The sequence below is a fragment of the Pseudopipra pipra genome, chromosome 1 (genome assembly GCF_036250125.1).
Source record: "Pseudopipra pipra isolate bDixPip1 chromosome 1, bDixPip1.hap1, whole genome shotgun sequence".
NCBI classification, from domain to species: Eukaryota; Metazoa; Chordata; class Aves; order Passeriformes; family Pipridae; genus Pseudopipra; species Pseudopipra pipra.
The window spans coordinates 4,252,124-4,269,454 of NC_087549.1; the positions used below are offsets into that span (position 1 = coordinate 4,252,124).

The following is a 17,331-nucleotide window of genomic DNA, read 5'->3' on the forward strand; positions in this document are numbered from 1 at the left end:
GATGTTTTGTCAGGAATACATTAAGGATGTATTTAAAGCCGTGTGCTAAGGATATATTTAAGGATGTTTTTGCCATGTGTGTGTTGGGAGAGAAGAACTTAATCAGAGGACTGATGTTTGATTTAAACTGCCAGACACGTCTCCCCAAAACATTAGCAAGCCTTCAGTCAGTCTCTGAAGTGAGCAGTTCCAGGATGAGGGATGTGGAGGACTCCATCCCTGGAGGTGTTCAAGACCAGGCCAGATGGGGCTTGGAGCAACCTGGAAGGTGTCCCTGCCCATGGCAGGGGAGTTGGAACTGGTTGATCTTGATGGGCCCTTCCAGCCCAAACCATTCTGTGATTCTGTGATTCATATGTCACTGCATAAAGCATACTGTGACTGCACTGCTGAGACTGAAAAGTTAATTAACTCCATGGGAAATAAAATGAGATATGAATGTAATGATTAAATAAGATTTTTGTTTATGTCATAAACTGACAGACATTTATTTCCAGTAATTGAATTACACAGACTGTTTTCTCTTGCCTCCTCTTCCAGTAGAAGGGCACAGGTTAAGTGGCCATACACTGGTTTGACAGGGCATTACCTTAGGTCATGCTCAGCCAGGACTGAGAGCCAGCCCCTGACTTGACTGGCACCTTCCACAGCAGTTTGCATTTCTGTGAGTGGAGAACAGCACAAATAAAGCAAACAGCGTTTCCCACTGCCCACAACAGACGAAGTGACCAGACATAACTGCTTGCAACAGTTGTTTCAGGCTGTTTCAAGACCTGTGATTATATTTTGTGGTCGCAGGCGAAATGCTTCTTAACCACCAAATTGTTTTCATTTCCTTTCAGTAACAATGCGTCAGTTCGATCACCCTCACATTGTGAAGCTCATTGGAGTCATTACAGAAAACCCAGTTTGGATAATCATGGAGCTCTGCACGCTTGGAGAGGTATGAAAAACCCTCGTGCAGCTTTGGTCTCCTCTCCGTTAGCTCACAGATCACTTTACGCAAGACCGAAAGAACACTTCCCAGTACTAACACATGATATCAAACATGATATCATACTCCTTTGTAGAATTATGGGCTGAGAAACAGGAGTGGCAGCGTTTGACCTCCTCCTCCACTGAGGGAACTGCATCACCTCATTCCAAAGCCATTTAGTCAAGAGTTTTCAGAGAATTCAATTGCAGTTCCAGAGTGAGAGCATGACCTCTGTCAAGATGATGATAATATGATATCATTTAAACAGCATTTGCAAACATACCTTCTAGAAGTGAAATTGTGGAACATCTTTTATTCTTCCTGAGTAACGCTGCATTTTCCCTTGAAATATGTTGGGGTTTTTTCTGTAGAGTCTCTGCAGTGGAGGCCCTAGATAAGATAATAAGATCCCTCATTATTTTGTTTTTTTTGGATGAATGGTTCAAGCAAAACTAGAATCTCACTCTTTATAATCGATTAGTTTTCTTTGAGCCGCATGTTTCTGAAAATGCGAGCTGCAGTGACATTTCATTCTGCATTGTGTATTGTCATTGTAATTATCAAACTGCAGTACATTGTCCAGAAGAAAAAGGAGAGGAGGGAGAAAAAACCTGTAGTGGAGAAGTCATTTTCTGTCAGAAAATTACAGATTTCCTTTCCAGTGCCCAAATGACTTTTCAAAGCCCTGTTTTAATTTTTAATTTTTAAGGAGATTCAAGTGCCAGCTTCCAGTAGGTGCTAGCTGCCTTATACTGGGAATATAGCTTATAAATATTCTGCATTTATATTGGTACTCTCTGCTAAATTCAGTTGTTTTAGCACATGTAGGTTAAAATAATGCTTCCAAAACAATACTGATCTACTCAGTGTTTGGCTTGGCCAGGTTCTGTTAAGTTCTTAAATTATTTAGGCTGTAAACATGTGCTGTACTCAAGGGTAGAGTCAGTAAAAGTCCAGGAGGGCTTCACTGTGGAGCAGCAGCAGCAGATGTTCTGCAAAAGGAGCCTGAAAGCAGTGCACAAAATAACTGGATTTTTTTCTTTGGCTAACCATTTTCATGTAGGAAAAAACTGGTTGAATTTAACCCAGAGTTAATTTTATTCATGGGAAGTGATTTCCTTTTCTCATCCAGCCTTCAGGGAAGGAAGTCATGCCCGTTGATACTCGTGTAAACTTTACAGTTTGAGATATGCCTCATTCAAACTTGTTGGTTTTGGTCCTAATTTCTTTCTGTTTCTTCCTTCCTTGTGCAAAAAGCTGAGATCATTTTTGCAAGTAAGAAAATACAGCTTGGACCTGGCCTCTCTGATCCTCTACGCTTACCAGCTGAGCACAGCACTTGCCTACTTAGAGAGCAAAAGATTTGTACATAGGTAAGATTTCATACATACATGTGTGTACGTGTCTATTTTCATATGCAACTACTTCATATTTTAGGCAATGTCATTTTTGCAGAGGCTTCCACCAGAATTACACCCTTTTCAAGGGTGACACCTGCTGGCCCACTCCTGGATTGACTCGGAGCTGGTGCCGGATTTTAATTGGAGTCGTTTTTGACTTGGTTGTTGCTTTGTGGTTACAGTATTTTTTTAAAGCTGTGAGTCAACTGTAATCTTTCAAATATAGAAAAGCAAAACAAGGGCAGATGGCTTCTTAAGTAAAGAAGAAGGAAAACAAAATATTTATAAAATACAAGTACTTGCTTAACCAGAAGATGAACCTAAATTTCCTTTGTGGTGTGTTTTGAATTTTATTCCCTTGAATCTGAACATGAACTTTCTAGGGAGAAGAGACTGACTTCAGCCTCTTACTGCATGCAATTAAGAGTTCACAGCACTCCAGTTTATGAAGTACCATTAATTTTGAACTTCAGCTGTTTATTTGTGTTTAAATACTTACAGTCAAACTCTATACGTGTTGTGATAATGTGTATGCAACCACTTACATATAAAGTATTACCTATATATCTATATGCATAGATATTTATGTTAAAAACATTGTAAATAGCAGACCCGTGCGATTGTTATGGCTACTTGGATTTTAACTGGCTGCTCATGGCTTGGACAAGTGAATTCTTTGCTGGGTTAGGAACTGGCTGCATGGCTGGGCTCAGAGTGGTGGGGAATGGTGTCACACCCAGTTGGGATCCGGTCACCAGTGGTGTTCCCCAGGGCTCAGTGTTGGGGCCAGTCCTGTTTAATGTCTTTATCAGTCATCTGGACAAGGGGATCAAGGGCACCCTCAGTCAAACAACACCCAGCTGGGCAGGAGTGTTGATCTGCTGGAAGGCAGGAAGGCTCTGCAGAGAGATCTGGACAGGCTGGATCAAAGGGCCACAGCCAACAGTGTGAGGTTCAGCAAGACCAAGTGCCAAGTCCTGCACTTGGGTCACAACAATCCAACCACAAAAGGACCTGGGGGTGCTGGTCAACAGCGGCTGAACATGAGCCAGGGTGTGCCCAGGTGGGCAAGAAGGGCAATGGCACCTGGGCTGTACCAGCAATAGTGTGGCAGAAGGACCAGGGCAGGGATTGTTCCTCTGGGCTGGGCACTGGTGAGGCCACACCTCAAATCCTGGGTTCAGTTTTGGGTCCCTCACAACCAGAAAGACATTGAGGGGCTGGAGTGTGTTCAGGGAAGGGCAGTGGAGCTGGAGAAGGGTCTGGAGCACAAGTCCTATGAGGAGCAGCTGAGGGATCTGGGGGATGTTTAGCCTGGAGAAAAGGAGGCTCAGGGAAACCTTATCCCTCTTCAGCTCCCTGAAAGGAGGTCATAGCCAGGTGGGGGTTGGTCTCTTCTCCTGCATAACAAGTGACAGGACAAGAGGAAACAGCCTCAGGCTGTACCAGAGGATGTTTAGATCGGATATTAGGAAAAATTTCTTAATTCAAAGGGCTGCCAAATCCTGGAAGAGGCTGCCCAGGGCAGTGGTTGATTCCCCATCCCTGGAGGTATTTAAAAATGTGTAGATGTGGCACTTGGGGACGTGGTTAAGTGGTGGCATTGGCAGAGTTGGTTTAATGGTTGAACTTGATGATCTTTTCCAACCAAAGTGATTATGTGATTTCAGCCAAGTAGCTGTTTATTTTAACTGTAGCAATAAACTCACAAAACACAACTGACACTGCAATGAAGTGGGAGAAAGCAGCACTGCTCAGTTTGCTGTACTGACATCACTGCTCAAAGCTAAATCTGTCAGTACTTAGTCACCTCTGCTGACATCCAGAGTCCAGAGACACACATAAGGGAAGTTGTCTCACCTGGGAAACTGCAAGACAGAAATTCCAAAGTCTTTCCATAATCCCTGTGGTATCACCAAAATCTGAGCTCCTTATTAGGAAACCTCATACAGGACTGAGATCTTCCTTACCTTTGCAGGCCAGGAGGCAAATTTTCTTCAGGTGGTACTTCACCACTTTGCTTTTAAATTACTAGAAATACTGTTCCCTCTCTTTGGCAGGGATATTGCTGCTAGAAATGTGCTGGTGTCTACCACTGACTGTGTGAAATTGGGTGACTTTGGTTTATCCCGATACATGGAAGACAGTACTTACTACAAAGGTAAGTTGACACTCTGGGTCCTTCTTGCAGGACAGTTAATACACAGTTGCCTCTCTCAGTATTGAGGAATTAACCAGATTTCCTTGGTCTGGCTGTTGTATTTGTATGAAAAGACAAGTTACTGAACAGTTTAATAATGGCAGTAAATTCCTACATCTGTGCTTAAGGAGAAGGATGACAAGGTCTGATTTCAGTTAGAAATTTCAAGTTCACATGTAGGTACACATAAATGTTGAGTCTGTGCTGTCAGTTATGCTGCAGACTTCAGATGCCACTGAACTAGGGAGATTCAGTACAAAAATGTCTTTGAAGCCTACGTTTTTCCCCATTTTGGGTGGAATACTGATCTTGAGTGTCTCCAGCAGCTGAGAGATGTCCCACAGTGCCTGAGAGAAGGGAAGTGCAGCAGGAGAATAGAGATTGCATGTTGTGTATTAAACAGTAGCATTTCAAAGCTGGCTTATATTGTTAAGGCATGTATTCATAAATCTCATCTTCATTATATTCCTGGTTGCAGTTATATTTTTAAAAATATGCTTTATCTGTCCCCTTACACTTCGTTATATTTCCTTGTTTCATTTGTCTCATTTCACTGAGCTGCATTTCATTTTTTAATTGCTGAGAGGGGAAATAATTTTGGCATGATCATTTCTTGGTGTGCTTTTAAGGTTTGTTGTTGAGGCCTTTATTGGGAGGTTTGGGGGATTATTATTGTTTTGGGTTTTGTTGGTTCTTTTTTCTGTTTTAGGTAAAGCCAAACAACTTTATTTATCGATAGTTGAAGTGCTTCACTGGAGATGGGGTTTGCATGTGAATTGTTTCACTGAGAACAAAATCTATGTTTGAGCTCAGTAGTAGAGATAACAGCCTGCCTTCTCTTGCCTCCCCTGTAGCTTCCAAAGGAAAATTACCTATCAAATGGATGGCTCCAGAGTCAATCAACTTCCGACGGTTTACCTCAGCTAGTGATGTGTGGATGTTTGGTAAGTGAACACCACATGGTGGGGATTCTTTAATGTCTTGTTGGAGAAGTTCAGTGTTCCATTTTAACTACTAAAAATGAATAATTTCCAGATATTTGGCACAATGTTTACTGTACTTTCTGAAAATCCAGTTTCTTCCAGCATATTTTCCATCTTTGTATTTATTTTTTTCCTTTTTCTACTCAGTAAGCCTGAAGTTTCATGTGCCTTTTTACCTCTAGTAAGAAGCTGACAGAAATGAAAGTACAGGGAAATTATTTCACAGTTAAACAGGAGATGACTTTTTTCCGTTGGTTGTATTTTGGAGCTTTGCTTTTGTTTTTCTTTTTTTTTTGTGTTATACCATTGTCCTTGCTGTTTCTATATTGCATTTTGAGTTTTATGGTGATACACCTTGCTTAATGCATAACTCATCATATGTAATACCCTGTTTCTAGATCTTTAATGCCAGATTCCCACTTAATTTGTCTTTCATAGCTCCTGTCAGTTTACAGAGTATGATCAGACGCTGAGTAAAAATGAGGCTAAATAGGCATATCCTGAAGCTTTGATCTTTTTTCCTAAATATATGAGGTTTTTTATGTATCTGATCACCTGTGCTCAAACTGGTTCATACAGCTGGTCTGGGCAGATGGAACACAGGCTGTTTTAGGGAACAAAGGTGATGAGACTTGGAATCAGAGCAAGGAAAGTCAAGCAAGAGTTCACCCTTTTTACAAATTAAAATTTGAATGTTGTTAATTGAGAGGTATATAATAGTTTGAAGAAAACTCTAGTACAGTCAGAGTTAGAGAAATGAATTCTAATGTAAAATCTTGGCCAATCCTAAAGCAACAGACCACGTTTCCCTTTGTGCTTTTAACGCTGTTTCAGTAGAAAGAGGTTTATTACATAGTTTCAGCACAAAAAAATCTGGATCGATGCCAGCGTTAAAAACACCCTCAAAGTGAAAATACACCCTACGTGTCGAAACAGGCCAGTTGGAACGAGCCAAAGGGAAAAGCAAACACAGCTCATTCCACCTCGTATGAAAGATTTGAATATGAGCAACCCCTGTGACTTAGAGCAGGTAAAGGTAAAAGGCAGTGCAGTGGGAGGCCAGGCTGTGGGTCGTGCTGCCTCATCAGTAGGTGAGGTTGGTGCTGTGAGTGATCACTCCTCTGCTGCCAGCTGGTGAGTCCAAACCTATTCCCTGGCTGCACACTTCGGAATAAATCGCAGTGTTAGTACAAAATTGGGGGTTGTTTCTTTCTTTAACAGGTCTTGTCGTTTGCTGGCAGTGGGGAAAACGTTGCTTTGTGTGTATTTCTCAGGTGTGTGTATGTGGGAGATCCTCATGCACGGGGTAAAGCCCTTCCAGGGAGTGAAGAACAATGATGTGATTGGGCGGATCGAGAACGGTGAGCGGCTCCCAATGCCTCCAAACTGCCCTCCCACCCTCTACAGCCTTATGACCAAGTGCTGGGCCTACGACCCCAGCAGGAGACCCAGGTTTACTGAACTTAAAGCACAACTCAGGTAGGGTTTTACTTCTGAAAGGTCGTTTTCCTTGTTCAGAAATATTTATTTTTGCTTTATCTTCTGTTATGGTATTTTCTCTCTGTGGAAAACACAAGACATGGTGTGTTAAGTTTTATCTTCAGAAGGCCAGGTTGTTGTTAGTCTTTTGGAAAACTGGACCTTATCTGCTAGAGAAGATTAGATTCGGCAGTAAATTCAGATAACTGGAAGTACGAATCACCTTCTTTCTCTCCCAAGAAAAACTTCACATTTTACTAGCAATTTGTTTATAACTTTAGCTACCATCTTTGGGGAGACAGGTAGAAAGAATTTAGAGTAATTATCCAGACAAACATGTTGTGGACATTTGGGGTAAAAATGTATCTTTTCTTAAATAACTGAAGCATCAGGTGAGTGCTCTTGGAAGTTATTTTCATAGCATGTAGCACAGTGGTTGCACAGACACAGCTGTCACAGGGCAGTTACAAAGCCTGCAATAAATGCAGCATCATTGACTAGAAATTCTTTTGCCCTTTGTAAACCAGGATATAGACTACTTTTTGTTTGTCTTGGAATGAATGTGAGCAACAGCTTGGAGACCAGTCTAAATTCACACCTTAGTTTAATCTGCAATAATAAATATATTGCAGTGTCCGTATCTCCGTTTCGTCAGCCCCAAAGTGGGAGCGATGTTTAAACTTTGAAACCTCACCGAGATAACGTACAGACAGATTTGATACTTGTGACCAAATTGGGTCACAAATGTCGTGACTTCCGGATTTTATGAGGGCTGAGTATGTATTTTGTGTGAGTCAATACAGGGTTCAAACAATGCACAGGCATTGTACATTGACAGTCCGCTCTTGGATTTATTTAATTCAGTGCCAGATTCTTCAGTTTTATTTTACGTCTTGTTTCTAAGTTGTGCTTTGTGACATGTTTTATTTTCATAATATCATTCTTTGCTGTCACTGGATGTTCATAGTTCAAGATAATTCTCTGATGGTTAAAATAAGGGACAATTTGAATATAATTATGATGCTGTTTCAGAGTTGCTATATGGATAACTTAATACCTTTAAGTTTTTTTCGTATTTCTTAAAATTTCATACAGTTTCATCATCTGTTAGTCTGGGAGCTCCTGTGTAGACTTATAATTCACAGAGCTAGAAGAAGACTTCTCCCTTATCGTAGATAACTTAGCATTATCCTCTTGACTGCCTGGAGTTAACCACAAAGGAAGGAATGGCAGGGCTGGGTAGGGATTGCAAGGAAACGATGTGTGAGGAATAGGTGGAAATTGGCAATTCACTTGATTTTTCTCTTTTGTTTTGTTTCTGGAAGAATAGGATTCTTGTCAATTTGCAGTCAGGTTGTACTGATAACTTAAAGCTGGTTGGCACAGGTGAGAATGAAGCCCTGAAAAATGTTACTGGGAAGATGGCAGCGGTGTGTAAACCCAAGCAGGGAGAGTATCTCACCGGGAAAGTAAGAGGATGAGTAAATCCAGAGTGTGCTCAGGAGCTTGGCTCTCCTCAGAACCAGCAGTCAGGACATGTGACAAATCAGGGTCTCCTTTGGTTACACACCAAAATATGTCCCATCGGTGAGCTCTGAAACAGGCCATGCAGAAAGACTCTGGAATTTCCATGCTGGCAGACTCTCAAACTTTGACTGCAAAAGGCTCTGAGGAGCTGGCCCTTACTGTGCATGAAGCCCAGCTTCACCAGGAGATTGGATTCCACACCTCCAGCAACCCCTTCCAAGCTAAACCATTCTCTCACTCAGATGGAAAATACACCCAGTGTGTAGGGGTTTTTGCTTCTCTACTCATACTGAGAGATTTGAAGCATTGCTTAGAGGACAGCCTCTCTCCTGGGGCCATTGCAACCCTAAAATCCATTTTTTACTCTGTTCCCACCAAAGCAGAGCTTTCTGCCACTCCAAACTGGTGACCTTTATTTCCCAAAGTTAGGCAGCACGGTTGTCCTTGGGGCTGCTTTGCGCCGCTGACAGACAGACTTAGCCTCTTGCTGGAAAGGTTGCCAATTCCCTGATGATGAGGCAATCTCAGGCAGCTAGGAAAGGTTGGGTTTCAAAACTCAGATTCCCATGAACTTGCAAAAACAAGCCATTTCCCTGGTGGCCTTTCCCTGTGGTGTTGCTGCTGCACATTCTGGATCCTGTCCAGGGTAGTCTCTTCAAGCTGAGAGCAGACTGGATGTTTGCTTGGAGCCAGTGCTACAGCACTGCAGCATTCCTCTCTGGTTTAATGAGAAAAGAGTCCCTGGCTTGGGGAAAAACTCCTGCATCTGAAATAGCACTGATGGGACCATAAGCATTTCATGTGGTCTCTGTTATTTGGTGCTTTCCCCGTTTCATAGTAACAGCTGCTTTGCACAAACTGTATTTGCAGCTGATTGTGCAATGCAAAGGTGCTGATTTCTGTACAATTTATATACTGTTATTTGTTATTACATATGAATTTATGTAGTGGTATTAGGGTAGTAATTTTTATAGCATTTGATCTGTCTTAAGTGGACAGGGTTGAGTCAGTCTTCCCAGCAAACACAGAAACAAATGGGTGGGTTATGGATTTCCAAATTTAATTCCTCCTTGGATTCCAAGTCCCTTTTTCAAGTGGTGGGGAGGGGTTAAAAGTCAGATTAGGTCAGGACAGTGAGGTGCAATCCTGCTCTCCTGTGACTCTCACTGACTTGGTCAGAGTTAGAATATGGGATGTTTTTAATTGGGAATTGTGTCACCTTGCTGGTTTTGTGTAGAACAGATTTTTTGTCTTGCACTACGTGTTAAATAATATAAAAGGATCTTAATTTTGAGCTTTCAAATTAATGTAATTTTATGACATTTGCACTGAATCATGGAATGAATTTTGTTTAAAGTACCTCTCACTAATCCTTTCTGCTACAAATCACAAAATAACCAGCAGTTGTGTCATTGCTGAGGTTGTTGGTCACAGGTTTTAACAGTGCATGACCCCACTGGCATCCTTGGGCTGCAGTTCACATTGAATACAGCTGGGAAAAAAAAGACTGATTCCATGCTTTTAAGGTCTGGTTTTATGTCAACAATGAGATAATTAGCTGCTGAGAACTTAACTTTTTGTCACTGCATTTGATGTAGATCTTGAAACGTTGCTTATAAATAAAAGGAAAAAAAACCGGGAAGAGTGAGAGCGGTTTGAATCCTCTTCTTTTGTGGCATCCTGACAAAAAAAATACTATAGCACATACTTGAAATACATGTTGGAGGCTGCAAAATGCTTCATTATTGCTCCTTGATGGTGACCATTAGGAATAATGTGTAATTAATATACAAGTGCTTTCATATTAGAACAGGATGTGAAAATACATTCATCTGCATCCAATGTGGCATTTCTGGTGGCTGGAGATCACAGAGAGAAAGGAAGAAGCTGCTTTTTTGGGGTCAGCACTTACTATAGGTTCCCACATCACACTGGTGCTGCTGGGCCTTTTGGAATGTGAGGATACAGTTCGGTATTTAAAATATTCCTACACTGAGGCTCCCAGTAAGTGTTTCCTTTTCAGTCACAGGCCAATTTCTGTAAAAAGTCCTTTGTAAATTAAATAAGTTTATCAATTACGTGGACTTGTAATAATTGAGATTTTTCATCAGTCCTCACCTCGCCCAGAAGCTGAGCTGAGTTTGTCTGTTCTACCTCAGGGTTTGCTAGGGAAACCATAGGGATGGAATTCTCTGCTTGCTCCTCGTTGCTGCTAAAAATATGTGCAGTTTGGGAAAATATGCCTAGATCTGACTTTTCCTGACCTTCTGCATATTCTAATAAACTGTTCAGAGAACTTGAGCAGCTGCACTGAGGAAACGTCAAAAATATCTCTTGGCACACTCTGACTCCATGCACGGATCGGTCTCCCCTTTGTGAAAACAAAGACCTTTCTGTGAGTCATTTATATTCTTTGTGGTTTTTTCAAGTAATGCTTCTCTGAGGCATTTCTACTTTATATTCTTGTTAGCAGAATCAAGGGCATCCAAGTACAGATTCAGCCTGAGACCTCTGGGCTGCAGGGAAAGAACCTCCCGTTGGTACAGGTGACGGGAGAGCAGGGAGGGATGAGTTGGGTTTGTAAGGCAAGAAGCTGAGCCCCTGTTATGAAAACCAGGTCACTTCAATAGAAGTTTGTAATTTCCAGCGATAGGGGTTTAAGTTGATGGTGTTGAATGCTGTGGCATCACAGATAAAATGGTTTTGATAGCAAGGCAGAGAGGAGTACTGGGGTTTTACTCCATTCTACAGAAGAACAGGACTGTGCTGTGACAAATTCCACCCATGGCCCCAAATTGTCAATAAGCCTAAATCTAGTCAGCCAACTCTGGTCTGTTCTTCTGCTCAGGTTAGAGCAACTGCTGTATCAACAGCTTGGTTAAAAATCTGTAGTTTATTCGTGCTTTATTCATTAATCTGGGCAGATTTTTTGGTGTTGTTTTGTTTTGGGACTTTTTAATTTGGATGTATTCCTTGAAAGATGGTAATCGTGGTTCATGGTTGTGGATGTGTGTTGGCTGGTTTCTTATATAAAAACTTATGCTGGATATCTGAAGTGTGACTTGGCTTTAAAGCAGTGGGGGTTTTGCTAGTTCTTCATGGGTTCAAGTATGAAATCATGCATTTTCCTTATTCTGAAGCAAAAGAGAGGTAAAATAGAAAGATTCTCTCTTTATTCCCTCTCTTGGGCTGTAGTTGTGTTTCTGTGGTATTTCCAGTAGGATGACTTTTGCAAATAACTTGTCTGATTTTGTTTTTGTTCCACATTCTTGTGTTGCTTCAGCAATGATGGATTGAAATTGCAGCAATACTTATAAACTTGATTTAGCTGCAGTGAGACAAGATGACTTCTCTGCTTTTTAGAAGTGGCATCGCTTGGCTGGTTTTTTTTTTTTTTGGCTGAGTAAGGAAAAGCAAAGTTCTCGTCTCCAGCAGGAATTTATTCTTGAAATAAGCACTGAAAGTTCCACGATGAGAATAGATTGCTGGAGTTGATCTCATCCCCTGCATGAGTAATTCTGGGTGGTTGTTAGCAGACTGAACAGGAGATTATAAACTCAGAACCCTAGCTTTGTTTCTGGAAACTCCTGAGTGATAAAGGAGCTGGGAATAGCTCCTTCACAGGATTATCTTTACACTGGGGATGGCGATATGGAAATAATCTGCCCCGCTCACATCTCCAGACTGTCCCCGTAGCGCGCAGCTCCAAGGAATTGGCAGCTCCCTCTTTCAAAGCTTCATTCTGAGTATTTTTCAAATGGCAAATATCCAACATTAATAAGCCACATAGCAGAGCTGGGAGGAGGCTGGATGTGGGGGCAGCAGGAGCACGTTCAGCTTCAAACAGGCTTTGTAATAGTCAGAACAGTGGTAAGTAGCAAACTGGTTTTACTACTGTCTTGTACTTTGTGAAAATGCAGCCTTTTGACCTGAATGCTTAGAAGCTGAGTGAATGCTGTCAGATCTTTCTGTTTTGCTAAATTGCTTTGCTGAATGTGTTCCTGGCTGGGCTAAAGCGTGAGAGCAGAAGTATTTAAAATGGTTTTTGATTGCTTTGTTCAAAAAGGAAAAAAAAAAATCCCAGTGATCTGAAGCTCTTGAGTTTCAGTAAAGAACATTTTCGATTTGTTTTGAACCTTTGCAGCAGTTCAGTAGCATATTTTCTTGTGAAGAATAAGCTTTCATGCAAGTAAGTGCTTGATTGATTGTCTTTGAGGATTTCTCTGTCTAATTGCACATAAAAAGAACTGTTATGCAAAACCAATTTTGTGCAAGATGAACCACAGCTTTCTGAAAATTTGATGCTGCTTCTGTTTTCAAAAGCACACTGGTAATCCTACAGAAATATTTCTTCCTGACACTGGTTTTCAGAAACTGAACTAGTGGATGTGAAAGAGGGTGGTTTTTCAGTGCTCAGTCACTTTGTTAAGTAGTGTTTATCAGTCTGAAAAATGCAGGAGCTCTGGGGAGAGGTTTGTTCATCGCTGAACTGGAGTTTTACTTAATTACGATATGTTTTTCTTAGTACAATACTGGAGGAAGAGAAGCTGCAGCAAGAAGAACGAATGAGAATGGAATCCAGGCGACAAGTCACAGTATCCTGGGACTCAGGAGGATCAGATGAAGCTCCTCCCAAGGTAGCTAAGACTGCAAATTACGTGTATTTAAAAAAAACAAACAGAACCCCTCTTTTTATTCCATTTATTTCTTCAAAGCCTCCTCTGATGGGTTTGTTCAAACCACAACATTCTGGCCAGATTTGTCATCATCTGTGAATCCTGAAATGACCCAGTTCTGCTTAAGCTGTGATTAGAACTGATCCATGCCATGATATTTCACTAATGATTTTTATTTCTTGTTGTTTGACTTGTAAAAGGCAACCATAGTTGCCACAAAATTATTTCCTGGCCTTTTCTTTTTTTTTATTTTCTTGCAGCACTCTACACTGGCTAGTGAGCCCTCGGGCCACTGTGAAGTTTATTTATAACACATTGGTGAAATGATAGAAGTCAGCTAATTGTATTTTCCTTCTTCTGGACAGAAAAATTAGGGGTTTGCTGCCAAGGAACTTATGTGGTTTAGTTTCCACTTTGTTATGTTTCATTACTGTCCTGTTTGGATGTCACTGATGTGTTATGCAGCTGTGGGAGTCCAACCCCACCAGTTCCTGAGCACTCTCCCCTCTCAGTGACTTGTCTGCTTCTCCTCAGAGTTATTTTTGCCGATTATTTTGAAGGTTTGAGCCTGTATTTTGAAGAATTTAATTCTGTGCAGTCACCACTGTAATGTGGAATATTGTCTGTATCCTGATCAGTTTGTGGTGAATTCCTGGAGCTTTATACACAGGCTCTGGAGCTGATAATGATTCCAGGACCTTCTGCTGCACACACTCCCCAACACTCCCAGGAAGGCAACTTATTTTTATTTTCTTTCGTTTCCCCATATCCAGGTTGTTGCCTGGTAAATTTCCAGCTTAGTTCTGCATTTTGATAACTTTGTGACACCCCAGGAATAAGGGCAGTGAAATTGTTGCTTTCATTTCAGACCTGTTCAGACATCTGAGATGAATTAGCAGGATTTGGTGTTTATCTAAATAGACAATGTTCCAAGTTACAGAAGCAGATAAATTGTTCCATAAATTGGAACAATATGCTGCTTGATTATTACAGCCTTTGAAGAATTTGTTTAGTCTTGAAGCTTTGGGGCTAATCCAGGTAGAATAAGTTCCCTTTACCAATGTAATATGTGAGCTGCACTATATGTGAAATTATAATCGTTGGAGCTTTGTGTGTGATGTATAAGGCGAAACACTGGACTAAAGGAGTGTCAAAACTGCAGTTAATTCTGCCACTGCATGTCTCTTTTGAGGGGGTCACTGTGTCCTCACTGTATTTGTAATGCAGGTGTTGATTAGGTTTTTTATATGCTATTTTTGTGTGAAATATGGATGTGCATAATAATGGCATTGGAACAAGTTGAATTTTGTAGAAAGGAGATTTTTTAAGTGTCTTCTTAATTACTGTTAATCTTCTAATGCTGACAACTAATTTTTTTCTTCTTCCCAAGATTCATTATAAAAGTTTCGTGTTGTTATAGGTCTTAAACTCTATTTTATTCGTAGCCTTGCACACATTCTCAAATAATTCACAGCTATCACAGTCCATACTATGAAATTACTTTTATCTCACAGTGATATTTCTGTTAGAAACCTGAGACAGAAAACATCCTGCTCCAGAATGATAATGACTTTTTTCATAAAGTAATGATAAATTCTACAACATCAAAGTAATGTGGTCTGAAGGAGCCCTTTGCAGAATGATGAGGTTTGGGGTTTTTTCCCCCTCTTTGTTTGATTCTCCTTATGAAACAACTAGCAGCACTGTTCCTTATCAAAAAAAACAACAAACCAAACCTCAAATATACCTTTGGAGGTTCCGAATCTGATCAAAAGCACCTTCCTTGTTGAGGCAATTAGTTACAGAGAAGTTAACTATCAGAACTAACTTTATACCTCAGAAAACCACATGGATATAATCATGGTAAACAAACCAGTTTGGTTTGTGTTATTCTGACTGAAGCAAAAGAATTTACTTTTGGGAACAGTCACAAAAGCCACAAATTAACAGCAAAATTTGGAAACAATGCTCTATTTGCACCTGGAAACTTGGGTTTAAGAATTATGTTCTTAGCTGATGTCCTCTCTGAACAGCACAGAGCAGGTCACTTAGTGCAAGCAATTAAATGAACAAAGAATTCACAGAGCAAGCATTATTTATCGAGGTACCAAGCAAACAATTGAGCTGCATCAATTTCCAGGCAAAAATGGAGGAAAACTTAATTTCAGTTGTTTTTAAAAAGTGGTAGTAGTTGTAGAAAATCTATTTTAGGGGGGATTTTTTGAGTTTGTTTTTGGGATCACCACCTGTAAATGTTTGTCTCACTGAAAAGTATTTTTCTGGTTTTAGTTTTCTGTTTCTAAAGACTCCAAAAATTCCTTTATGTTTGCAGCCCAGTAGACCTGGTTACCCCAGTCCCAGATCCAGTGAAGGTTTTTATCCAAGTCCACAGCATATGGTACAGCCAAATCATTACCAGGTACTACATTTAATCCTGTGAACGTTTTTTATTTTTTTTTTCAAATGGGGCTTTCTATCTCAGTTGCAGCTGGTGGGATTGATTCACTTCTTATGTGGTTTATTTTAATCCAGTTCTGTTCAATGAGTTTTGTTTTGCATCAGAAAAAAAAAACAACAAACTGAGCCTAGTAGGTTTACTCCAGATGGCAGATATTTCCATATCTGATGTGGTGTTCAGATTCCTGAAACTGCAGTAAAACACATCAGCCATTTCCATATTTATTGAAGGAATGTGGTGTTCATGTTAACATTTGTGCTGAGCTATGAAATTACTTGCCTTATTAAATGGGGGACTTTCCTTGGGATCATTCATATTTTATTTTCTGTTGCCTGATAGCTGCTCTACCTTTTGTATCCTCAGAGGTTTTGCTTTTCTTCCTAACACTGCTGAAGAAATTTAAAACAAAAGTTTTTCATTAAAGGACTTTGAGTCAATTTTAGGTTAGTTCAAGGCTACAACTGTTTACAGGCATCTCGGTCAAGGGGTTTTTTTCATGGAGAGGGGGAGGTTTTCCTTGGTTTAATAAGTACTTCAGACTCATTAAAACGACTTGGATTTTCCTGTGGAGAACTTCCCAGGCCATGCAGTTAAGCACACTAATTACATGGTGTCACTCAAGTCTTAAGCCTGTAACATACAGCAGGAGGTACATTTTTATGGGGCTCTGTAGGGTGATGTTTGCAGGCTCCTATTAACTGGAACACGAGCTCTGCGTGTGTAGCTCTTACATATGTATCTATAGATTTAGTTTTGTTCTCAGAGGACTGTTTAGTTTTGTCCTCAGAGGACTTTGATCTTCTTGACTGAAGAGGTTAGAACACACTCTAATGCTGCTGGTTTGATAGGCACCCTCAAATATTTATAGTTATCCCCAAAAGTTATATTTCTATATATTAATATATGTAGGTATTCTAAAATAGATAGACATCATCAAAGACTAAAAAAAGAGTGGTTTTGTCATGTTTTGGCTCAGCTTCCTTCTGATGTTGCTTCCCCTCTTCCCTCTCAGTGACTGAATTGAGTCATTTCTGTGCTTTCATTTTTACTGTCATGGGGGGGACGTAGCTACTAATTATGGGGAAGCACAGGTCTTATTAATATCTCTGGTTTTTCCTGTTTTTCTTTGTGTGGGGTTTTTTTGCCCCCCCCCAAAGGTGTCTGGCTACCCTGGTTCTCATGGGATACCAGCCATGGCAGGCAGCATTTATCCTGGGCAAGCTTCTCTCTTGGATCAAGCAGATTCCTGGAACCATCGGCCTCAGGAAATATCAGTGTGGCAACCAAACATGGAGGTATTGTGAACTGGCATGTCTGGTTTTGTGTTCTTTACAGTTAAATACAATTTTTATTATTACAAATTATATTACTGTTATTATTTAGGTAGATCTGTTGTAGGAAACTTAAGTGTTTCTGTGGTGCTTTTTAAAATTGCCTCACTTTGGTGGGCTGGGAGTCAGGACTGAATTCTGTTCCTTTTGAAACAAATCCTTCTGTGTGAGGCTGGGCATGAAGTGTCAACACAAATTCTTGATTGTTACTTGTTGTTATTACTTATTATCTTAACTGACTGATAGCAAATATTTGGTGTTAGTTAAAAGAAGGCTTTACTGGAACTTAGTGCTGTTGATA

The 17,331-nt window shown here is 40.5% G+C and overlaps 1 protein-coding gene across 19 annotated transcripts in view; it reads left to right on the top strand.

Annotated features, from left to right (window-relative positions):
- The window catches only part of PTK2 (protein tyrosine kinase 2), a 191,183-nt gene that overhangs the window by 156,873 nt on the left and 16,979 nt on the right, over positions 1 to 17,331 (top strand). For 17 of the 19 annotated variants that reach the window (XM_064643988.1, XM_064643996.1, XM_064643842.1 and 14 more), the window contains 8 exons: positions 843 to 943; positions 2,234 to 2,349; positions 4,437 to 4,537; positions 5,431 to 5,520; positions 6,834 to 7,038; positions 13,091 to 13,202; positions 15,574 to 15,660; positions 16,857 to 16,994. In XM_064643988.1, the coding sequence (XP_064500058.1) occupies positions 843 to 943; positions 2,234 to 2,349; positions 4,437 to 4,537; positions 5,431 to 5,520; positions 6,834 to 7,038; positions 13,091 to 13,202; positions 15,574 to 15,660; positions 16,857 to 16,994 (950 nt within the window). Of the gene's footprint in view, positions 1 to 842; positions 944 to 2,233; positions 2,350 to 4,436; positions 4,538 to 5,430; positions 5,521 to 6,833; positions 7,039 to 7,061; positions 12,436 to 13,090; positions 13,203 to 15,573; positions 15,661 to 16,856; positions 16,995 to 17,331 lie in introns of those variants that run through there. The other 2 variants (XM_064644029.1, XM_064644037.1) reach the window with 2 other exon arrangements.